This window comes from Schistocerca gregaria, chromosome 2, assembly GCF_023897955.1.
Source record: "Schistocerca gregaria isolate iqSchGreg1 chromosome 2, iqSchGreg1.2, whole genome shotgun sequence".
In the NCBI taxonomy this organism is placed as follows: Eukaryota; Metazoa; Arthropoda; class Insecta; order Orthoptera; family Acrididae; genus Schistocerca; species Schistocerca gregaria.
The window spans coordinates 33,668,544-33,694,939 of NC_064921.1; the positions used below are offsets into that span (position 1 = coordinate 33,668,544).

Sequence of the window (26,396 nt, forward strand, 5' to 3'; positions counted from 1 at the left end):
GAGTATTTGCACAAATTATCTGTTGCATGGATTGATCACCGTGGTCTAATTTGAACAATGTTCTGTCTGTGACACCTGACAAGCTGGTCACACAAGTGGATTATCGCGATGAGCCAAAACCGCAGGCCATTTTTTGTGCATATCTCTAATAGATCGGATCTCCCAATCTGAAGCCCACTGTTTTCCAGTAATGTGCAGGTCCTGCTCATTGGATTTAGTCTCACCGATCTGCCCACAGGCCGGGCCTGATTGTGTGTGGCTTCGTGTGATGGATTTGCATGGTTTATGCAGGAACCCAAGACTGTGATGCTCCTCGGCAGGCCAGAGACTAAGAGCAATGGAATTCAATAGTTGCAACTGTCTCACTGCATGTACATTGTACAGTGTGGTGTTTTGTAGACATGTTATTTGTCCTAGTACAATCTGGCACTTCAAAAGTAATTTGTACGTTAGTAAGTATGGATGTAATCAAACAATGAAAAGTCCAGGATGGAATGTAACAATACCAGAAAGAGAAGGAAAGTTGCTACTCAAAACAGATCATAGCTTTTGGCCATTAAGGCCTTTGTCAGCAGTAGACACACACACACACACATGCACACACACACTCAAGCAAACACAACTTGCACACATGTCTGCAGCAGTCCCAGAGTGTGGTTTCAGTTCCCTGGGACTGCAGACATGTGTGTGTGTGTGTGTGTGTGTGTGTGTGTGTGTGTGTGTGTCTACTGCTGACGAAAACCTTAATGGCTGAAAACTATAATTGTGTGATTTTTGTTGTTGTGCCTATCCCGACTCAGCATCTCCGCTATATGGTGAGTAGCAACTTTCCTTCTCTAGAAAGTGTGGATGCTAAGAAGAAGAAAATGGTGTCCATCACTAGTTTTTTTTGTACACTATGTGCTCTTATATTTCATGAAAGAAAAATCACATAATACCTCTAAAACAACAAATGTAACACAGTGGGTAATAATTGACAATAACATACATAGTAGAACCAACATTTTATCGGCGTTCACCTACACTATTGGTTTATACAATTCTTTCCTGCCTTATACACTTATTTCAAGAGAAATCACTGAAGGTATTTTAACTCTGTCTTGCAACTCCAATGAAATGCATATTTTTGTCACGAAATGTGTTTTGTTTTTTTGAAATAAAATAACCTCAGTGCTCTTAATGAAACATATATTTTAGCAGTAATGTCTGTCTTGCACATTACCCTATCTTCCATGTTTAAGCTCTCAGATTAACAAATCTTATCCTGTGCTATCCCCAACAATCAGTCTTTCCTTGTCATTCCATCTGGCAAGTCTCACCTGACCCGGGTTCTGAGTGACTTTTCTGAACTCTATCCCTTTTTTCAAATCTCACCAATCCTTTTCCTTCAATTCTCTTCCTTCCTCTTGAACCATATTCAGTAAAATATTGCTAACTTGTTAATTGGATCAGTACTATGCCTGTTCAATAAATGACACACCCTTGCCATTATGGAAGCCTGTAAATGTTATTGAAGTGGAAAACACACAAAAATGGGATCAGAGCATGAATGTTCAAACTTAGTACCCTTGCCACTGGAGCTCTGGGGAGGGGATGCTCGCATTTAATTCCAGGGGTATAATCGTTCACAGCAGTGCCCTCATGCCACAGTGGCGGCTGTAAGAAACGTAATGGCATAATTGATGGCATGTGTATATGAAAGTGTGGCTGGCACTACAGAAGTTACACGTGGCAAGCTGCTGCCCTCTAACCATACAATGTCCTGTAATTACAGACCTACAAATAGCCTGATGCCTGAGGTATCAGTCATAACTCAATGAAGACACCCAGCTGCCAGAGTCGAGAAGAGCACACACAGGTTCATGATTAATAATTGTACAAGCATAAAGCTGGGGATGCAAACTAGCCACATTTAGGTGATTACTGGGGTAAAGACAAGATGGAGTGCCTCAGTGTCTGACTCCTCTGGTGTCAGCTGTTTTGTGCTAATTTAGATTTTTACCTATGCTCCCCACAATGGAAACAGCATCCTTTATTGTGACAACATTACTAGTAAGAATAGTTTTATCACACAGAGGACGCCCAGCTTTACTAACATGTTCACATCTAGCATTGGGTCAAGCATTTCGTATGACATCAGAAATCAGCTGCACTAAATCTCGATATATGGTAGGCCTTTCTGGAAACAAAACCCATGAGCAATCGTCTGGATTGACACTCTGCGCAATGGATAACTATTACTTCTGCCTCCGAAAGTTGCATATTGAATACTAGGGCAGCAGTACGCACTTCCCACAAGTAGTCAGTAAGGCGTTCCCCAACGGAGCGTAGCTCATGCAACTCACCCCTGAAAGTCAGGACACTACTCACGATTTCATCTTATGGGTCCTTACACAAAGGGTAAATGATTTAAAACACCGAATTCCAAGTAACATTGAGACTGTGGCCTGCCTCTCTAAGTTTATAGAGAACCACAAAAATTTCACCAACAGGTTAAGCAGATCTGTGACAAGGTAATTTATGCCCTTAATCAAGAAACATGTTGGATAGTTGGGCAAAACATGCTGCCTCATTAGGCATATTTTGTTCAACAGGACTGGTAATTTCCCCTGCACATTCCTCTGCATACATTGCTGCAGGGCCACTCCCCTCATTCTCTTAGGCTCCTTGGTCCCCTTCTAAGACACTTAGCTTTCTTCGCATGGACACTACTGTGACGGGTAATTCATCTAGTTTAGCCGTAGAGGGAACATCAGAAACTACAGACCTCAGCTCCTCCACTCGGTTAGACAAATGTGCAGTCTGCAAGCAATAAATTTGTGCATGAAAGGGTGTAGTATCAAATAAGAATTGTGCATTCTTGTCTAATTCTACCAGTAGAGTGGAGAAACTCACTGTTATGAAATGAACATGTCTTATATGCTCCTCTATGACATGTGAAGGATGACATGTGAAGGATGACTGCTTCACAGAGATGTCCACATAACTCACTGATATCACTATCCTCGCTTTGACTCCGTAGTTGCAACTTGTAATTAAGCTGCTCCTTCTCAAGGGTCCCCACTGCGAATGTGGCACGAGCTTACATGTTGCACAGGGTGAATGACGTTCAGTGAAAGGAGGGTAAGGCTAGTACATAACCATGCTCTAGTTACCAAACTTGACACAGGAAACAACAGCCCGTATCTTAGTAAGTATTCTTTAAAAAAAATTATTAAGTAACAAGAGAAGGCTCAACTAAAAAATACATCAAAAAATAAACTTGAGCTATCTCCCTTTAACAAGGTGTTGAACTTGAAACACCAGAAGCGAAACAATTTAGATGTTCTTTCAAGTTTTTTGCAAAAATTACAATTTATCAAAATGTAAAATATTAATAATTTACATTGGAAGTCATGCTGTGACAAACCATAACTGCAAAACTGCAATAAAGTAATAGAGCGGCCCAACATCAAGTCAGGGCACAAACCTGCAGATGACACAACAGAACCGAGATATAGATGGTGGGACCCAGACATCCAGCATCAAGAAGCCAATAGAGGAAAGGTAATGCACTAAGACATGTACAGAAAAGCTATATTAAGCAATGAACAGATTAAATAAAACCAAAGTCTTTGCCGTGGCTCTAAAAGAAATCCAATAATTAATATTTAACTTAAGATTAAAGTGCAGTGAATGTTAATTCACTTGGTGATGCTAATTAAAGTTAACAGGTTCAATTAAGATACACACTTAAAGCTGAAATTGCCTCTGGCCAAGGATCAAAATTACTAGTATCTCGAATGAAGAACCTGTACCACCAAGAACTTAACAAATGCAGGAGCTCTCTTTGATCTAACATTCACAACCCAATATATAGCAATGGTCTATTATTAGTGTAATGATCAAATCAGCGGTTCTTGAGAACTCGAGTTTTCCTCTTGGAATTGTTCTTAATGTAGTTTTCATATAATTTAACAGAGGCAAGTGTCGTTTAAGCATGAATTCCAATCAGATATTACAACAACCTAAATAAAGTGGATCTCTTTTCTAAAGGCTGACATAGTGACAAGATGTGATGTAGATTTAGGCACAGGTCGCTAGCCTATAAAATTAATTCACCGGGACACCCAAAAATATTTAAAATCATTTCTGTAAAAAAAGCCAGTTTCTTCACAGGAGAGACTGGAGCGTGTGCCACAAAACCATTCAAGATCACATTAAATGAAAATGGAGAGCATAGCAGAAAAAAAATTGAAAAACAAAAAAGAACAGGCAGTGGAGGTAAGTTGCTGGACAACGTACATTTGATGCTCACCATACTTGTACGAAAGCAGAACCAGGATATTTCCATGACTGAGCAACCAAAAGAAGGTGTCAATTTATGCTCGGAAAAATCCTGTAATGAAGGCATTCCGGTCATCTAGTGGAGAAAAGGACACAAATGAAGTACTTCATCAAATTGTGTCAAAATCTCTGAAAGGAACTTGGGTACTGTGTGAACAAGTACAGCTAGGAGAGGATTAGGCTGCCCCAGTAGGGCACATAAACAGCTACACCACCCTCTACAGAGAATGCTGACCAACAACACTCACATCACAAAAATGGTGCACTGGCAGTACTGACCAATCACTCTCCAGAAAGACCATACTTTCCACCGGACACATCATAACCCCCAGTTCTGTAACTCATTTTGACATAAATCAGATCCGATCTTGCACCAGAAAGAACACCAAACACACTCTTACAGGCAAAGACGGTGCTCAACTTGCCAGATGCGAGCTATCAGATTTGACACATGGGTTACGATCACTCTGCAGCAGTGGTATACAGAACTCTCAAGGGCATTTGTACGCTTTTTTAGCTTCCTCTATCATTTTCTTCCTGTGTTGTCCATGTTTTACTGCTGACGCTCTGCTTCATCCCACGCTTTGGTGTGGGTGAGCACATGTTTTTCAATGATTGTCACCCATGTTTTCTGTTCCGTTTTATATTCCTGTTCTGGGATTTTTCTTGACACCCGTCTCACTAAGTTACTGAACGGGCGCTGAAGACCTTGCTGTCGTGCGCCCAAAACCGCTCTACTACTACTGCTACTGTACGCTGATGTTGCTCATTAGCCATAGCCATAGCCACATTTTAAAAGTATTTGCTATTCAGGTGACTAGCTTCAATGCTATATTTGCATCATCTTGAGGTACTACTATAAATCAAATAAGTGCTTCCAGTCCCTAACTCATGGATCATAGGACCCATAGAACAACTTATTGCTGTGGACCACTATTTGCGAGGAATTTATATTCCAAATGTGTAGTCACCCATACAGTAACTGGGTTCTGTGGACTGCTATTCGTCAGGAGTGGTGCCTGAAGAATCTAGTTTCTTTGCCCATTCAGTCTAAGACGAGCGGAGTATTCCAGACGTGTCCTTGCATGTGAAGATGCTTTGTAGAGGGGTTGAGGTTGGATTTATTTGTCATTGACATCCTGTTGCACTTCTCTGCTTAATGAGAAGGTAGCATTGAAAAGTTTATGATTTGGGGAGCTTTTTAAAAACCACCTTCTCAGCACAGTGCGTGCCTGGACAGCACGATGTGTCACTTCCTTGTCATGCTGTCCAGGCGGGTGCTGAGGTTGCTGGTCCTATGCTCCCGTGCATTTGTTAAACATGAGCACGGCTCCCCACAACTGGCTGGCTCGACCACCACACATCAATGCTTTTATAATTTCTTGGTGGCAACTGAGGGTGAAGCTTTAGACTTCAAAACTGGTCGTGTAATAAATTAAGAAATTACTGGCAGCTAAAACTAGACATGTCAGATATAATAAAGAATGAAAATCTGTAGGAACAGGGAGATAATAAATAGAAAAGTTCCCGCATAAGTGAACTCTGGCAATGTGTGTACAAAGCTATTCTATGAACTTGATGACCCTAAGAGAAATGCTGATGAGTTATGGAAAGAATTAAAACTTGTCCAGGACAGATTAGAACATAGAATGAATTTTACTCAATGTCATGCTTCCTAGTAAAATGGTAATTGCTTTGCTGTGGGAAGACTTTCACATAACATTTAACGAGAAGTATTGGTCCATAAGCAATCAAATGTGGTTAATTTCAGATCCATGGGATCCGGGTGGAGTCTCATCTGTTCCCCAGGGATGATAACATTCTGTGTTAATGGACAAAGTGACGACCATCGGATTCTGAGTCTGAGTTGTTTTCGGTGTTACTTCCACATTAGTTTCCTTACAACGAATCCCTTTCAAATTTTCAACTATTCTGTAATCTGTTAATAACTTCTTAAACTATCCTATCGTGTTAGTATTTAAGTGACTGAATATGGTTAAAAGATTGTGACTATTTTAAGAGAATGACAAATAACAGTGATCTCTAAACATAAAATGGAACAAACAGAATAATATTCTGATAGAAGGTATGATATGATGGTCCTATGTAAACAGAGTGACGGTAAGATGCAATGAACAGAATATAATGTTATATTTATGAATAATATAATATTAGGTGACTAATGAAATAACCATCTTATGTTGTTGTTGTTGTTGTTGTGGTCTTCAGTCCTGAGACTGGTTTGATGCAACCATCTTATAGTAGTGTATAATTTTCTATTTCTATAGAACATTTATACCTTTCATGAGATGTGATGTAGATGGGAGGGTTTGTATCGATCTTGAAAGGGGTGGGTAGTGTAGGTAAAGGCATGACTAACACTACACGCACACACCACAGCTTTCAGACAACCCTCACAAACAAGTGTGACTGATTCTTCACCATCTGCCATTCCATAGGTGTTGCTAAGATTTTTCTTCAGAGGCTTTAAAGGTGAAGGAGAGAATGTCTGTTCTGCAGGAGACATTTAACATCATACCTCCTCTGGCTTATCACTCTAGTATTGGTGAAGTAGGGATTCTGGGGAAGCGGGATGGGATGGGTTTTCCAGTCTTTGGGGCTATCTTCTTTTTCTACTTTGATCTTAGCAAACATTTCTACTTTTTCCTTTCTTACTTCTCATCTGAGTACCAGTCTATATTTCTCTCTTTCCATATGCATATACTTCTATCGCTGAAGTCCTCCTCATTCTCCGTGGTTTCCTGTAACAGAGTGTATACGACCCAGGACAACCGGGAGATCCGGGAAAAACCTGGGAAGTTTTTCATCTGGGAGAAAACCGGGAAAAACCCGGGAATTGTTTACAATTCCGGGAATTTTTGATTGTTTTAGTTTTCAGTTAAATTTTTGTAATTTTTAGTGGTAAGAACCAATACTCTAACAAAGGATATTACTGTACCCTGCTACTGCAGAATAACACCACCAGTGAAACATGAGCGAGAGAGGGGGGAAAAAAAGCTTAAAACAAACTTAAGTTGCAAAGGAAATGCGTCATATACAACAACAAAACACAGTGCTCATACAAGCGTCTGTCAACAGCAAATTGTGTCAAAGGCTTTTGGAAGACTATGCAATGCTTCATCACAACAAATTGCCTCCGATGAGCGTGATGTGACAACTGTTTAAATTAGATTCCTTTGAGCAGTTGCGGACAAGCTCTTGTGCATGCGTAGTTGAGTCGCGTGTTAGTAGTACCTTCTCCCGCTTCTTGTTACTACCTAAGCTTGCCCCGGATCGTAAATATAGTAAATCCGGCCCTGATGCACAGAGCAGTCCGAGTTGTGATGGGGAGGTGGGTCGTCTCCACGTGACCTGTGTATAACTTAAGTGATTTTGTTGTTTCCTTCGTTTGTTGCTCTCACGTTAAATGATAAAACGAATTTTCGTGACCGGAAGATATCAAATGAATTAAAATATGTTCGCATAATAACGGATGGCCAAAATATGTCATTAGTTTCAGATTTTGTTTCCACCTTTCTGACAGTCAAGCATCAATCGCCTCACAGAACAATGAAGTTACCTTTGTCGGTTTGCTAATGAGATTTGGCTTTTATTAATCTTTTCTGCTGAGGTAGTCAGTTTATTTGAAACGAACTATTTAATTTCACACTGTTGGCTGGTTTCAACTGTTCGCTGATTTCAAGTGCACGTATGTCATTATGCCATAATAAAGAGCCAAACATGAGACAATACAATACTGGTACTCCAAGAAAATTTACATCTTAAGCTGGACATACGAATGTGCACTTTAAGCCGAATTATGCATTTTAGTGTGGTTAACGAAATCACGATGCTCTTGAAGTATCCTTTGATGTCCTGTTTCTTTTATGACATAATGTAAGATCATTTAATGTTTTACACGTACGAACATATGGCCTTCCTGCGTCATCGCACGGTCACGACTGTTATCTGGCGCTCTCTTGCAACTGCTGAAACGAACCTATTTCTAACAGGTAGCGGGAAAATATTGCGAACGCTGGTTTGAAAAGCGTTTCCTTTTACGCAAGAGGAACTATGTGCGAGAATGTACGATGAATTTCTTAAATAACAAAGCGTTTGACTCTCATTTAAAAATGAATACTTTGAGGACGGCCATTTAGTAGAATTTTGAGCTCAGAAAATCACACATTTACGTCGTTATTAAAAATTTTACTGGCACATTTGTGTGATGTGTTTTAAAGTGTATCACGTGCAGAAAAGGTCAACATTATATGTGGAACTTTAGATTTTCTTCTAGCTTATTAATCTTGGAGACCAATATTATATGTGAATGTTATGTACATTAATTTAAACCATTAACTTTTCTTATTTGTGTTTTCGCACTACTTAAGAGTGATCTTGCTGTTGGCTGACTACATCAAGTGTCCTATGCTGTCATCAGCTGGCGAGATCATATGACATGAGTTATGAGTGGCTTACAAAAGCGCATCGCAAGCTGGATTTCAATGCTACGAAAACTAACATGCGGTATTTGGTGGAATTCAAATTTATACCTTCATAATACGAAAATATGGATCCTACATATTGGTGCACATCAAAGGTGTTTCAAAACTTTTTTTAACCCTGAGTTTCGTTTTCTAAAGTGGCGGTAAATTCTACATCGATATATAAAACCATAGCATTCAAAGGATTGATGAGTTTTACAGTGCCAAGGAATAGTATATGGCAACTTAACGCGGAAAAAGTGTACTTTCGCCCGGGAGAAAGTGTATTTTTAACCGGGAAATCCGGGAAAAGTCCGGGAATTTTTTTTCCTTGCCCACGTAGACACCCTGTATAACCTTCAACTTATTTCAAATAAGTAGGCTGAAAAATCAGGCTGCATGAACACACATTGGCATACACACAAAATTATGCTTAGACAGAAACATGAAAATTATGGGCTAGAAATCTAAAGTGATGTCAGAACCGCCAAGGGATGTAGGGGAATAAACACATATTTTATGGTTGATATATAACGGCTCTGCATCGTCCCTTTACCAGGTAGCCATTGCTATGCGTCAGGCGCTCCGTCAGTATTTATATGGGTACCGTTCCTTTTTCACGTGCTTCGTCTGGTTTGAATTGATTGCTTATTTTTCTTTGATCTGAGAAGTGCCATTCTCTTTGTTATAGGTGTTTACGTCACTCTAAGCTGAAAATGCATTACTGTACTGTGTCATGCATTTTTGTTGCATTCTGATAATGAGTGTTTACAGCCTGTCGTCGCTCGCGGCATGCCTTGCTTTTGTGCACGCTGATGCCGCTTACAATTAAAAAGAGAGAGAGAGAGGAATCGTCTCATTACCTGTAGCGAGACAATGGCAGGAGACTGTGATCTGTTGTTACTTACACTGCTGCTTTCTTTGATAATGATCAAGAAGAACCAAATAATAGACTGCGTATGATAGAAGATGTTCTGAACGAGAGTTTCGCGAAAATTCTTCTCCGTTTGAAAATCATTGCAGACTCTCTTTAGTACATTACATTCTGCTTAGAAGTTAGAGTCATCTTAGATTTAAAAATCTAGTCAATTGCCGTGCTTCATTTCTGACTATCATTACTAGGCATAAGAATAATACAAATATAAACATGACATAATATGTATATTCTTCCGTGTTAGCTGTTGTCTCACTGTAGTTTCGTAGTTTATTAGGCACACAGGATTTAAATGAGATAACAGCAAACACGAAAGAATACATGGCAAAATGTTTGTATTCGTATTATTCTTATGGTGAAGAGAATACTGCATGTGATTCACAATTCATAAAAGTTCCTCCTATTAGCAACCATTTCTTCTCACAGGTAGGAAAAAATTCAGAACGTAGAGTTGGCAATATTGACAAACATCCCAAACAGTCTTGCCAGTCGGATTTTTGTAGTACATTGAAACGCTGTTACATTCGAAGATGAACAATACGGAATTTGTATTTACTTCATTGTATAATGTATGAAAAAGCAGTGAAAAAAAGCTGGTCTTCCACCTTTTTTTTATTTTTTACTGACGCAGAGATTTTGGCGCCAGTATTTATCTTTGTACCTGCAAAGCATGCCTGTGTAGCGCTACATATATTCGATGGTGGAAGTTAGCTGTGGCGGCGCCTACCAATATTTTTCAGAACTTCCGCTTACTTTGCACTCGATTCTAAGCCGCAGGCGGTTTTTTAGATTACAAAAACCGGAAAAAAGAGCGTCTTAGATTCGAGTAAATACGGTAACTCCAACATCGGGTGAAATGCTGAGATAGTTATTGTCAAAACGAATAAAAACAACAAAAGGAAAATCTAGCTATTAAGTACACAAGGACTAAAAGAGATATATTGTACATTGGTTGAAATATAAATCAGTGTTGTGATAGATATTACATTGTAAATATGTGTAAAATATCGCTTGTTCAAGCTAAGGGAGGGATATGTAGTGCTTCGAGAATTTTGGGGTAAATTCTAGAATCACTTGGCTCTCCACCATCTCGAAAACCCGATATTTTAATGATGAGGGTGAGAGAGGCTTTTCACTGTGCCACACATATCTTTGTGTGCAGGAGGGACAGCTGTCACGAGAAGACAGGAGCTGCATCAGACAAGGGGCCCTGACAAGAGGTTACCAGCAGTGCCTTGGAATTTATATCAAATAGGCAAACAGTGTTTGTATAATGTTCCGTGGTTTGTGGTGTCATGAGGATTGTTACAGAGACAGTTGAAGAGTGTATTGTATAGAGACTGTTACTTCATGCCTTGGCTTTGCATGAGGCAGCACGTATGTAAATTACATGGGTGTTTTGTCGATTCTGACATTTATCTTGGAACTAGTTGGCTTGCTGCAGCTTTTACAGAATAATTGTTACTTTGGGGGATGAGAGCTGAAAATGTATTGTTGTTGAACTGAAAAGATTCTACGAGTATGTGACTTATTTCGAGAATATAGTGTTGGTTAATATTATTCCCTTTAATCTGATACAGTCTTCAAAGAAGAATTAAACGGTATGAGTGACATAGCTGATGACCCAAAGAAGAGGATTGGCTGCACGCACAATGTACGTGTCAACTGGAAGAGACATGTGAGTCGTGCAACCCATCACAACACTGTCACTTGTCGTCCAAGAAATCATTAGAGTTCCTAGTGTATCTCCATCCAACAATAGTCCCATCTGGTAGTTGATGTTTTGAGACTTTGCACCTACTCAGCCAGCAACCGACAAAAACAGACGGGCTACTTGGGTAATGCGTCTCTCTGCAGACAACAGTCAGTAGAGGTCCGCACTTCATCCTGACTGCTGCTAGAGGTCACTGGGCTCACAGACCTGTTTTCTTCTGTGGGGACACATGATTAGCGATACTGTGGAGCATGGGCAATAATTAGACCAGCACTCATTTGACGATGGGCCATTGCACTTCGAGTGAGCTTCCTGTGCCAGGCACCAATTGCAAAACCTTTCCCACAATCAGGATGTCACTCTGGAGCCACCATTGTAATCATGTTGCTATCAACGTGCAACTGTCCCTTCTAGCATCTGCCAGTGTGGCCTCTGCATTGAAGTGACGTTGTTCTCAATGCTGTGACCAGCAATCAGACTTCGTAATATTTGTTATCGTTCTTATCATCATTTACACTGAACTCAAGAGTCTTACCTTCAAACTTGGGACTTTAACTGAGGCTAACACAAACAGATTAGACTTTCGTTGTGGCTCACTTAATGTACGGACCATGATATTTCGAAAGTTTGTTTACTGAGACCTTTTAACCATTCTGCGTCATTTTGTTCATTCCGTATTCAAGAAAGAAATTGTGTCAAATTACTGTATTCAGACTTAACTCTTATCAGAAATAACTTCAGGCTTTTGGCCTTCAGTTATTATTATTATTGTTATTATTATTATCCATTCTGTGTTTGAGAAGTGAAGTGTGTCCATATACTGTATTCAGAACGGACTATCATTAGAGACAGCTATGTGTGTATTATTATTGTTCATTTAATATTGGAAAAGTGATTATGTTTCTTTACTGTAATCGTACCAGAGACCACCTCAGAACTTTGACCTTCAGTTATATCTTTTGCCTGCTTAATGTCCACTCAGGGGCTGTGGATTGTGGAACTTCCAATGTACTGTGACATTAATGGGCCATCTGCTTCTGATATAATTTTGTAGTTGCATACTCAAGAACTGTTCTACACATTTTCTACTATTGTGTTTAAACTAACTCCTGTTGGGGAAGTCTGTTCTTTTCTGATGCAATTAACTTCATCTTCATTGAATATCTGAGCATTTATTCCAGTGCTGCCTTTGGCAGACATATTCCCATTACGGCAATGTGTGCCCTTTCAGCAGTCATCAGTGACATCTCTGGCTCTGCATTACCTTGCATCATAGTCAAGGTGAGGCCACTCGTGCCACTGGGACAGCTCAAATGTACCACCAGGTCATCTCAGTTGCACTCACATTAGGGAAGCTTTCTCACTCTGTGCTACCACTGATATTGTATTCTGTGTCCTTAGCCAAACTGTACCCTGCACCACTCACTATCAGTTCTCGAGTATCTTTGGCGAATTACACAAATCTTTTAAACCCTCATTCACCTTATTCCGCCTAACCTTGAAAATGCTGGTCCCATGATAATCTTCCCTTGTTGTTGTTGTTGTTGTGGTCTTCAGTCCTGAGACTGGTTTGATGCAGCTCTCCATGCTACTCTATCCTGTGCAAGCTTCTTCATGTCCCAGTACTTGCTGCAACCTACATCCTTCGGAATCTGCTTAGTGTATTCATCTCTTGGTCTCCCTCTATGATTTTTACCCTCCACGCTGCCCTCCAATGCTAAATTTGTGGTCCCTTGATGCCTCAAAACATGTCCTACCTCCTCATTAGTTATGTGATCTACCCATCTAATCTTCAGCATTCTTCTGTAGCACCACATTTCGAAAGCTTCTATTCTCTTCTTGTCCAGATTGGTTATGGTCCATGTTTCACTTCCATACATGGCAACACTCCATACAAATACTTTCAGAAACTACTTCCTGACCATTAAATCTATACTCGATGTTAACAAATTTCTCTTCTTCAGAAACACTTTCCTTGCCATTGCCAGTCTACATTTTATATCCTCTCTACTTCGACCATCATCAGTTATTTTACTCCCTAAATAGCAAAGCTCCTTTACTACTTTAAGTGTCTCATTTCCTGATCTAATTCCCTCAGCATCACCTGATTTAATTTGACTACATTCCATTATCCTCGTTTTGCTTTTGTTGATGTTCATCTTATATCCTCCTTTTAAGACACTGTCCATTCCGTTCAACTGCTCTTACAAGTCCTTTGCTGTCTCTGACAGAATTACAATGTCATCGGCGAACCTCAAAGTGTTTATTTCTTCTCCGTGAATATTTATACCTACTCCAAATTTTTCTTTTGTTTCCTTTACTGCTTGCTCAATATACAGATTGAATAACATCGGGGAGAGGCTACAACCCTGTCTCACTACCTTCCCAACCACTGCTTTCCTTTCATGTCCCTCGACTCTTATAACTGCCATCTGGCAGCCGGAACCTGTTAATAGTAGATACCACAAAACTATCAGATGGAACCGTCCTCCTGCTTGCCTTCCTATTGACTGCCAGTTACCAAAACCTCTCACTATTGCTGTCTTTTGTCCTCATTAGCTCTCTCCTAGTTCTGTCTGAGGTTAACACAGTGGGATAAAAAGGGGAAGTCTGACAAACATCGAAATTCATAAACAGATTGGATCATTGTGGGTGGTGGAAGCACCTAAACAAACCTAAGTATAATAAATTAGTTAGCAACAGTGATACCTTCACAAACATACCCAAAACATCTCAACAAATGCATACAATTCCACGAATATAGCTATGATAAGTTCCTTACGTGATGTTTTTGGATTTGATTTTTTACAAAGTTTGAAGTTTCATATTTTGCTGTTGTTGTTGTTGTTGTTGTTGTCTTCAGTCCTGAGACTGGGTTGATGCAGCTCTCCTTGCTACTCCATCATGTGCAAGCTTCTTCATCTCCCAGTACTTACTGCAACCTACATCCTTCTGAATCTGCTTAGTGTATTCATCTCTTGGTATCCCTCTACGATTTTTACCCTCCACACTACCCTCCAGTACTAAATTGGTAATCCCTTGATGCCTCAGAACATGTCCTACCAACCGGTCCCTTCTTCTTGTCAAGTTGTGCCACAAACTCCTCTTCTCCCCAATTCTATTCAATACCTCCTCATTAGTTATGTGATCTACCCATCTAATCTTCAGCATTCTTCTGTAGCACCACATTTCGAAAGCTTCTATTCTCTTCTTGTCCAAACCATTTATCGTCCATGTTTCACTTCCATACATGCTACACTCCATACAAATACTTTCAGTAATGACTTCCTGGCACTTAAATCTATACTCGATGTTAACAAATTTCGCTGCTTCAGAAACGCATTCCTTGCCATTGCCAGTCTACATTTTATATCCTCTCTACTTCGACCATCATCAGTTATTTTGCTCCCCAAATAGCAAAGCTCCTTTACTACTCATTTAAGTGTCTCATTTCCTAATCTAATTCTGGCAGCATCACCCAATTTGATTCGACTACATTCCACTATCCTCGTCTTGCTTTTGTTGATGTTTTATGTTATATACTCCTTTCAAGACAGTGTCCATTCCGTTCACCTCTTCCAAGTCCTTTGCTGTCTCTGACAGAATTACAATGTCATCGGCAAACCTCAACGTTTTTATTTCTTATCCATAGATTTTAATACCTACTCCGAATTTTTCTTTTGTTTCCTTCACTGCTTGCTCAATATACAGATTGAATAACATCGGGGGGAGGCTGCAACCCTGTCTCACTCCCTTCCCAACCACTGCTTCCCTTTCATGTCCCTCGACTCTTATAACTGCCATCTGGTTTCTGTATTTTACCCCTGCCACCTTCAGAATTTGAAACAGAGTATTCCAGTCAACATTGTCAAAAGCTTTCTATAAGTCTACGAATGGTAGAAATGTTGGTTTGCCTTTCCTTAATCTATTTTCTAAGATAAGTCATAGGGTCAGTATTGCCTCACATGTTCCAACATTTTTGCAGAGTCCAAACTGATTTTCGCCGAAGTCGGCTTCTACCAGTTTTTTCCATTCGCCTGTAAAGAATTCGTGTTAGTATTTTTCAGCTGTGACTTATTAAACTGATAGTTCGGTAATTTTCACATCTGTCAACACCTGCTTTCTTTGGGATTGGAATTGTTATATTCTTCTTGAAGTCTGAGGGTATTTCGCCTGTCTCATACATTTTGCTCACCAGATGGTAGAGTTTTGTGAGGACTGGCTCTCCCAAGGCCGTCAGTAGTTCCAATGGAATGTTGTCTACTCCCGGGGCCTTGTTTCGACTCAGGCCTTTCAGTGCTCTGTCAAAATCTTCACACTGTATCGTATCTCCCATTTCATCTTCATCTACATCCTCTTCCATTTCCATAATATTGTCCTCAGAATGAGATTTTCACTCTGCAGTGGAGTGTGCGCTGATATGAAACTTCCTGGCAGATTAAAACTGTGTGCCCGACCGAGATTCGAACTCGGGGCCTTTGCCTTTCGCGGGCAAGTGCTCTACCAACTGAGCTACCGAAGCACGACTCACGCCCGGTTCTCACAGCTTTACTTCTGCCAGTACCTCGTCTCCTACCTCCCAAACTTTACAGAAGCTCTCCTGCGAGACATACAGAACTAGCACTCCTGAAAGAAAGGATATTGCGGAGACATGGCTTAGCCACAGCCTGGGGGATGTTTCCAGAATGAGATTTTCACTCTGCAGCGGAGTGTGCGCTGATATGAAATATCATATCCTCAATTACATCCCCTTTGTATAGACCCTCTATATACTCCTTCCACCTTTCTGCTTTCCCCTTAATTGCTTAGAACTGGGTTTCCATCTGAGCTCTTGATATTCATACAAGTGGCTCTCTTTTCTCCAATGGCCTCTTTAATTTTCCTGTAGGCAGTATCTGTCTTACCCCTAGTGAGATAAGCCTCTACATCCTTACATTTGTCCTCTAGCCATCCGTGCTTAGCCATTTTGCACTTCCTGTCGATCTCATTTTTGAGATGTTTGTATTCCTTTTTGCTGGCTTCATTTACTGCATTTTTATATTTTCTCCCATCATCAATTAAATTCAATATTTCTTCTGTTACTCAAGAATTTCTACTAGCCCTCGTGTTTTTACCTACTTAATCTTCTGCTGCCTTCACTACTTCATCCCTCAGAGCTACCCATTCTTCTTCTACTGTATTTCTTTCCCCCATTTCTGTCAATTGTTTCCTTATGCTCTCCCTGAAACTCTGTACCACCTCTGGTATAGTCAGTTTATCCAGGTCCCATCTCCTTAAATTCCCACCTTTTTGCAGTTCCTTCAGTTTTAATCTACAGTTCATAACCAATAGTGGTCAGAGTCCACATCTGGCCCTGACAATATCTTACAATTTAAAACCTGGTTCCTAAATCTCTGTCTTACCATTATATAATCTATCTGACACCTTCTAGTATCTCCAGGATTCTTCCATGTATACAACATTCTTTTATGATTCTTGAACCAAGTGTTAGCTATGATTAAGTTATGCTCTGTGCAAAATTCTATCAGGTGGCTTCCTCTTTCATTTCTCTCCCCCAATCCATGTTTGCCCACTATGTTTCCTTCTCTCCCTTTTCCTACTCTTGAATTCCTGTCACCCATGACTATTACATTTTCTTCTCCCTTCATTACCTGATAGTTTCTTTTATCTCATCATACATTTCATCAATTTCTTCATCATCTGCGGATCTAGTTGGCATATAAACTTGTACTACTGTAGTAGCTGTGGGCTTCGTGCCTATTTTTATCACAATAATGTGTTTACTATGCTGTTTGTAGTAGCTTACCCTCACTCCTATTTATTTATCCATTATTAAACCCACTCCTGCATTACCCCTATTTGATTTTGTTTTTATAACACTGTATTCACCGGACAAAAAGTCGTGTACCTCCTGCTACCGAACTTCACTAATTCCCACTATTTCTAACTTCAACCTACCCATTTCCCTTTTTAAATTTTCTAACCTACCTGCCCGATTAAGGGATCTGACATTTCACGCTCCGATCCGTAGAACGCCAGTTTTCTTTCTCCTGATAACGACGTCCTGTTGAGTAGTCCCCACCCGGTGATCCGAATGGGGGACTATTTTACCTCCAGGATATTTTACCCAAGAGGACGCTATCATCATTTAATCATACAGTAAAGCTGCATGCCCTTAGGTAAAATTACAACTGTAGTTTCCTCTTGCTTTCAGCCGTTCGCAGTACCAAAACAGAAAGGCCGTTTTGTTTAGTGTTACAAGGCCAGATCAGTCAATCATCCAGACTGTTGCCTCTGCAACTACTGAAAAGACTGCTGCCCCTCTTCAGGAACCACACGTTTGTCTGGCCTCTCAACAGATAGCCCTCCGTTGTGGTTGCACCTACGGTACGGCCATCTGTATCACTGAGGCACGCAAGCCTCCCCACCAACGGCAAGGTCCATGGTTCATAGGGGTACTGTACTCATAACATATCCTGTTCTTGGAAGCTGAACCTATGAAGGGTGGATCAAATGGAAGACCACACAATCAAACACATTCAGAAGAGAACTCGCCCAGTCGTTAATCATAATCACAATATTGGTTGAATTTCACAGTAGCATCATGTACAGTGACATAAACATGAAACTAAGAGTGCACACAACAGTTTGTAGTACCATTGTCAGGGTGGATAACATTAACTGACATGTTGGTGTCATCTGAGAACTTGCCAGCCATGGGCTCTAATGTGATCTGACATGGGTATGTTATTTAGTTGCTGTCTGGTCACAGACTGGCTGTTTTGGGTGGGTCTATTTTATGGTAGGCGTAAGAATGTAATGTAATTTCTGAAACTACTTAATGCATTGAAAATTGGCTGTTAGGTTTTACTGTTCTGCATAGTCTGTAAGACTTTATTATTATTCCAGTTTTACAAGCCACTGTTTATTCATGTATTTGGTAGGTTTTACTGTTGTGCATAGCCTGTAAGACTTTATTATTATTCCAATTTTACAAGCCACTGTTTATACATGTATTTGGTTTATGGAAAATGTTTTAGGTTCGTAACTCATGAAATTGTACTGTTATCGACCTTCATTATTCATCGGTCATCTGAAAACCCCTGTTTACAAGTATGGCATTCACATCCAAATAAATCTTTTATGACCCAAATAGCGGAAATGCTGAGTCAGAGATAGGCACAACAATAAGATTCATCGGGTGTTCTGAATGCTCACAATTTCCTTATATAATTTTGTTGCCATTTGCAGCAATGGATGGACCAGCTACTGAGTTTGGGTCTACGGTGCTAACCGTTCTTCTTCACCTTGCTATTATGTGTGGGGTTGTAAGAGAGACTGTTCTCCACCGAACATCACCAAACTGACAAATACTTGTATGCCAGTTTTACTTATACATTTTTCCACATCACAAACAACATTTCACATTAACATATTACAGAACACTAGATTATGATTACAATGCCAGAACAATCCATGTTCTCTATGTGACTGATTGTCACCCTACATACAGATAAGCACTATTTGATGTCTTCACAGAGAAGAAGCCAGTTATGTACTGCTGTTCTCGGTACTATTCCATGCACTAAGCAGTCCCACATTACAGCAGGTGCTGAAGCTTTAACACCCGTATTGATCCCCAGACATATGGCATACGCTGACTATTCTCTCAGTCTGCATAGAATTTCCCACACTGTGGGCTGTCTGGTGTTTTTGACTAACTGAAACATTAAGAAATCTTTTGACGTATTTTGTCAGCTAAGTTAAACCTTGAGTGTGACATGCTATTTCCTACAATACAGCCTGTGGCACTATACATTGTAACTTCAATTAGCTATATAAATTTTAATTATGCATTCATGTATTAGAATTGATTGCATCATTGTAATCACAGATATAAATATGAACAACTGAACTACAAGTTTAAGTGAGACTTCACACAAATAACAATTTGACATATTCTTTCCCAACCCTCTGTAATCTGATTGTGTGCTCTACCTCTAATGACCTTATTGTCGACAAGTCGTTAAACTCTAATCTTGCTTACCTCCTTCCTTATTTGTCTGCTGGGTCTTGTGAGTCTGTGGAAAGATATTGTATTTGAATGACAAATGAGATTAAAAGAATACGGTTCTACAGCCAGGTGTCATCCACAGGAATGTATTCTAAGGAACATTTCAGAATTTTGATATCAATGTTTTGGAATGTCTTTTTCAGAATATGGACTTTAATAATTTTGCTAATCATTAATTCATGATTTTTTTATGCTGGATAGGTATCTTTAGAAGATAATTTGTAAATTGAAAATTTATACATGCCTTATTTTATGATGACGATAGATTTCAGAAGTCTTGTTTCGTTATCATGCTCATTTGATATCATTTTCCAGTTTAGCAGAGAAAATAGTACACACATACAAACTGTGCTCTGAGCAGCTGTCTTCGCAACACCACTACGACTATGGCATGAGAGCTGTTAAAACTGTGCTGACAGCTGCTGGAAACCTCAAACTGAAATATACAACTCAAGATGAAGCAGTCTTGGTATTAAGAGCAATTGTAGATGTCAACCTGCCTAAATTCTTAGCACAGGTCATACTTAACTACTTTTTTTGTTAACAATATGTTATAATTTTTCATGACAGGGTAATGTAAAGTAAATTATTTTTTCAGGATGTACCTCTGTTTGAAGGGATAGTATCTGATCTCTTTCCTGGGGTGGAACTTCCTAAACCTGACCGTGATGAACTTATCGAAGTTCTGAAGACAAACCTGGCAAAGCGAAATCTGCAAGCTACAGATTGGTATATGGAAAAAATCATACAGATATACGAGATGATTTTGGTTCGACATGGGCTAATGATCGTTGGTGAACCTATGGGAGGAAAAACCTGTGCATACCAGGTACAAGATAACATTTCTTCTCTTCTTCTTCTTACTTTACTTTTGCTATTTCTTAATGTTGTACTGGTTTTGGCAAATGTAAGACACAGTTGATTGTGGGGTGCCTTTCCCGGTGTCACCACTTGTTCTGGGATGTAATTCGTGTACCTTGTCTGTCTGCAATTAGAGTATATCTCGTGTTCAAGTTTGAGAACGCTTTCAAGATGCTTGTGTAGCATGTACCTGAGACGGGTTACCAGTAACAGCTGGTATTTACTTAGGTGGAAGTGGGAAATGGCCCAAAGCCTTATCCAAGTTAGCTAGCTCAGCAGCTTTTGTTGTTAACCCACAAGGGGGTATCGCCTACCCAAATCCTGGAAGTGGTGCATTAATGTGCTTGCCTGTTCAGTTGGTTCACATGATAAAACTACTCTGTTAAATAAATTATTGCCTGCAGATTTCAGCCCAAACTTAAAATTTTAAGGAATTCGATGTCACTGGGACTTCTTTGAGTAATTGTTAGCTACTTTGATGCACAGGAAAAGTCTAAACTGATTTGCAGTTCAGATGAGGAACTGCAAGATTTAGAGCTCCTTGAACTCGTAAGTTACAGCTTTTTTTCATATTACAGTCAGTTCACTTTATGATTCTGTTACTTATTTTAAAATATTCTCCACAGGCCAGAACATGCCAGGCATTCTTCTTTTATTACAAACTGTTAAAAAGGGCTGTGGACTGGTTTCAAATATTGAACTTTCTTAGAACACTCTCTCCCCAATCACTATGGATTTGAAGTGGAAAGTTTTCTACAATAAGATTTGGGTCATAGAGGGGGAGGTGCAGGGATAAATTTCAAACCACAGATTTTCCTCTTCAATCATATGGGAATAAGGAGCAGGGGCTTGTAACCTGTTACCATGCAGAGGGAAGTAGTAATCTTGTAAAAGTGTATTCATGGTATCTATTTAAGACCAGATGGAACTAATAGAATATGGTGTTCAAGCGTTCACCATATGTAGCCATGAACAAGAACATGGGTTCGATTCTCAGTGCAGATTATGATTCTATTTTCTGTGCTTACAGAATACATTATCCTTTGAGGAAACATGAAGATGAATAGCAACCTAAAATATTATGGAAGTTCGTGGCAAATTGTGTACCAGACCAGGACTCAAACCTGGGACCTTTTCATCTTGGGGGCAAGTGCTCTTCCAGCTGAGCTAGCTGAACACGATTTGCGACCCATCCTCACAGATTTCCTTCTGTTAGTATCACATCTCCAACTTCTAAACTCCACAGAAGTTCAGTTTCATATCTTCCAAGACTAGTACTCATGGAAGCAAAAATATAATGGAAACACGGCCTAGTCATAGCCTGGGGGATTGTTTCCAGAATGAATTTTTCACTCTGTAGATTTGTTGAGAATAATAATTTTTGTGCTAAAGATGATTGATGTTTAGGAAAGTAGACAGTTAAGAGAATTTTTCTGTGTTACTTGGAAATATGTCTTATATTCAGCTATGGTTCTAGATTGCTATTCTAGAGGTGTAAAATTTTATGAAGACTAAAAGATCATTCTTTTGGTTATACATTTGATGACTATTATTATATTTAAGTCCTTAATATATGGAGTCCCGATATGATGATGCATGAGCCAAGACTCTCATCTGCTCTAATTGAATTTTATGTCCATTTTTCAGGCATCATTCAGCTGTGGTTGACTTTCCAATCTCTTTTTGTTATTACTTGTTCTCAGTACAATGCTCCACAACAGTGTGAATTGTTTGACTTATATACATGCTGCCACATTCACAGCAGGCACCATACAAGCTGGACATTCAGAGTGTGCATAAGTTTCCTGTACACTGAATGACTGAACTGACCTCCTGCCTTATCCACAACTGATACCTCTAAGAATGGTAAATGCAACATTTTCATTTATCATTGAACTGGATAAGGGTGGCAAGCTGCTTTCCTTGGATGCTTCAGTTGAGCAAAAGGTAAGAGACCAGCTTGTTTGTTCGGTGTACAGAAAACCTACAAACACTAACTGATAAGGACTAGTTTTCACTACTCGGTGCACAAGAAAGCATTCCGGAACATGTTAGTACATAGAGTGAAGATTACTTCTGACAATGCCCACCTGCAGTCTGAATTGCAGTGCAAGAAGGGAGCTACTATAAATGCTTTTTGGTGCCACTGACGAAGGATGCTTTGTGAATTGACGGAACAGGCTGAGCTATCTGTGTTTGTTCCATGCTGTGGGGCAGTAAGCTGCAAGTTAGAACATGTGTTGTGACCAGTGTTCTGGCCCTCCCTCGAGACACAAGCTCTGTCAAAGATGACATAGCTTTTCTAGTGCCTGGTGTGTACGGTGTTCCCTGTGAAAGGGATTGCATCATCATATTAGGATTCTCACATAAACAAAGCAGCCAAGGTTAGAATAAATGGCAACAGTTTTAACGGAGACCAGGGAGACACACTTAGTAGTGCTCAAGGCGGGCTTTCGATATTGAAAGGGAGCAAAGACACGTGCCTGACTTTCTTAGGGAGGTAGGAGTCCCAATTTCAAATGTGGTACCAGCTCTTCACTCCATCTGATATCATTGGTCATGAAGCAGATTGCACCTGCTGAAGCTGTGCAACTTCCACACACACATCGGTTTTGCCCTCCTCGACTAGATCTATATGCTGCCATCACACTGTTAGTGGATTGAAAGCTTGAATATTTCAATTGGAATGAAAAAGAAAAAAAAATGCTTGTAAAACATGTTTAGTTGATTCCGGCACGTCACTGCAAAAGATCCCAAGGACATTTAATGATCTAATTGTCCATTCTAAATGTGTAATTGATGAGTCTGCTAAAAGTTGTTGAAATTATGTTTGGTTTAAACCTTCCAAAGCACCAGTATTATTTTTAAACAATGGAGACTCCATGCAGGAATATCAGCAATGTTGGAAAAAGTAGATTGCTACTTACAGTAAAGATGATACATTAAGTTGCAGATAGGCATGACTAAAAGACATACACATAATCTTTAGACCACATCCTTTGTCTGTAAAAGAGAAACACATATCACTCTTTCACACAAGCAAGTACACCTCATGTACACATGATCGCCAACTCCAGCAGCTTGGGCCAGAATGCAACTATTTGAGGGATGGAAGCAGCAATCTGGAGAAGGTGGGGAAGGGGAAAGGATAGCAGTGCACAGGTGGGTGCAGAGAAGAACACTGTATGGCAGAGTATGCAGGGACTAGAATTTCAACAGGTGCAGCATCATGAGGTTGTGGGACAGGGAGGTGGGGAAAGCAAAAGAAGAAAAGAAGAGGAGGGAAGATGATTGAATGCATTGGCAGAGGGTGGCAAACAAAGAGGGTGGGAGATGAGAAAGGGGAGGAGATGATAAGACAGAGGGAGTGGAAACTGTCAGGCAGAGGGTGTGAGGACACGTTGATGCCGGTGTAATTATGGGGGCAGAGAATGTTTTGTAAGGATAACTCTGACGTGCACAGTTCAGAAAAGCCAGTGGTGGAAGAAAGGTTGTAGATAGCTCTGGTAGTTAAGCAGCCATTGAAATCAAGAATGTTATGTTAACCTGCATGTTGTGCCATAGGATTGTCTAGTTTGGTCTTGGCCACAGTTTGGCAGTTGCTGTTCATCCTGATGGACAGGTGGTTGGTAATCATGCCAATATAAAAAACTGTGCAGTGATTCCAGCAGAGCTTGTAAATGCATAGGGCTACTTTTACAGTTTGCCTGGCCCTGGTGGGTAGGATAAACCTGTGACAAGAATGTAGTAGGAAGTTGTGGGTGGGTGTATTGGGTGGTCCTTTCACCTGGGTCTTGCACAGAGATATGATCCTTGAGTGGGGGAACATGCCAAGGGTTAGTAAAGGAAATAATAAGCAATAAGACACAATTATTGTGTAACGCAACTGATCCTGGAAATGTTAGAAGGAGGAGGATGGAGCTTCATCAACACACCCAATCTCATAACCTATATAGGACCCAATGGAATCAGTACAATAGTCCTCATATTATTCAGAGACAAAGGCATTTAACCAAAAAGCATTCTGGACACCAGCAATAGCACCAGTAAGAAAACATATGCCAGTCACAACAACTTTTGTGTTCAGTTAGCCATTACAGACAACCAAGCCCAAGTGAAACAGGATGTCCAGGAAAAGAGAAGTTAAAAAAAAGACTAGAAGAAATGGAAGAAAAGAAATGTAATACATGTACAATAGGCAATAGAAATGGTGGAACTATGCTCAACTACTCTACAATCCTGTCAAACAAAAATAAAAGACAGGAAATCACAACCATGATTAAACAAATAGTGTTATGTTGAGTGGCTGAAGATGCTGTCAGCAGCACACCAGGCCATAACCACAATGCAAGAATATGTAACTAATTCAGATTTCCCTTCAGTAAAATCAAAAGGAGTACAATAGCTTTAGCTAAGCATGAAGCAAAGCAAACTAAATATAAACGAAAATAACTAATAAGTAATCAACAATGAAGTTGATAATTTACTAAGTCAAATATAATAAAACTACCAGTTTTTGGGAGCACTTCTTTGCCCCTGATAGAATCATTGAAAACTTCCTGTCTGTACTAATCTCCATGTACACTTCTTCTCATGTTTCACTATTCATTTGCATGGTAAATTCAACCCTTTCTTGCTTAGAAAAGACCCTTCTATATGTGAATATTTTAGTGTTGTTTTCTGCATCTATGTTTAATTTTAAGAGCAGACTGGAATGAGCTGAAAGGCCCAGGTTACCAACAGCAACATCACAATATTTTTTCTCTGAGTAAGTTAGTATATGCTGAATGATTGATGCTGAATACTTACTTACCCTTGTGGCTGTTTTTCAAGGAGTTCCTTGCAGGGTGGGGGAGTGATGTGTACGTAAAAGACAGAATCCCATTTGAGCCCATAGACGTATCATGGCACTGCACTGAACAGATATTTGAATATTGTGCAGGGGCAGTTGAATTTAGTGAAACAAAACTTCTAATTGTTGTTGTTTATAGGTCCCCTTACTCTGACTTCAGGGCATTTCTGCTCAAGCTTCAGAGGGTTCTTGATTCACTTTTAGGAAGTACCAGAAATTAGTTATATGTGGTGACTTCAATATAAATTTTGTTTATGATGGTGCAAGAGAAAGGATGTTGGTAGATCTAATTAATTCATATGATCTGATGCAGACTATGTTTTTTCCAACAAGGGTGCAGGTAACAGTAGCACTGCCATTGACAATATTTTTATTCATTCTTCAATACTGGATGGGCATTCTGTTAGTAAAAGGGTGAATGACCTTTCAGACAATGATGCACAAATTTTAACACTAAAAGGCTTTAGTACTTAGAAACAAATGTCACATTTAATTATAAACTATGTAGGAACGTTACTCTAACAGAAATAGAGAGTTTTCCAAAACCTTGTCAAGGAACAAGAGTGGCAGGATGATAATAGTGCTGATAACATAGATGACAAATATATTGTTTTCCTTAACACATTTCTCGTGCTCTTTGAGAGTTGCTTTCCATTAGAATGTTCTAAATGGGATACTAGCAGTAATAGACAGCCTGGGTGAATTATATCAAAATGTTAGAAGTAGTTACAATCAATCTACAGTAGCCCATTACAAACAGGATTGTAAGGTGCTTAAAAATGTTATTAGGAAGGCAAAGAATGTGTGATATGCAAATAGAGTAGCTAATTCTCAGGACAAATTTAAAATCATATGGCCAGTTGTGAAGGAAGTGTCTGGTCAACAGCACAAGGTCGACAATATAAAGTCATTTCTCAATGAAAATATTGCTGTTACTGACAAATCAGATATGTGTTGTTGTTGTGGTCTTCAGTCCTGAAAATGGTTTGATGCAGCTCTCCATGCTACTCATCCTCTGCAAGCTTCATCTTCCAGTACCTACTGCAACCTACATCCTTCTGAGTCTGCTTAGTGTATTCATCTCTTGGTCTCCCTCTATGATTTTTAACCTCCACACTGCCCTCCAGTACTAAATGAATGATCCCTTGGTG

The 26,396-nt window shown here is 39.7% G+C and overlaps 1 protein-coding gene and 1 non-coding gene across 2 annotated transcripts in view; one reads left to right on the plus strand and one right to left on the minus strand.

Annotated features, from left to right (window-relative positions):
• Positions 1-26,396, plus strand: part of LOC126336262 (dynein axonemal heavy chain 3) — a 1,127,841-nt gene that overhangs the window by 510,109 nt on the left and 591,336 nt on the right. Inside the window, exons 28-29 of the mRNA XM_049999758.1 lie at positions 19,848-20,049; positions 20,131-20,361. Of these exons, the coding sequence (XP_049855715.1) occupies positions 19,848-20,049; positions 20,131-20,361 (433 nt within the window). The remainder of the gene's footprint in view (positions 1-19,847; positions 20,050-20,130; positions 20,362-26,396) is intronic.
• Trnas-cga (transfer RNA serine (anticodon CGA)) lies at positions 15,907-15,981 on the minus strand. Its single transcript has one exon. It is a non-coding gene; the product is annotated as a tRNA-Ser (tRNA).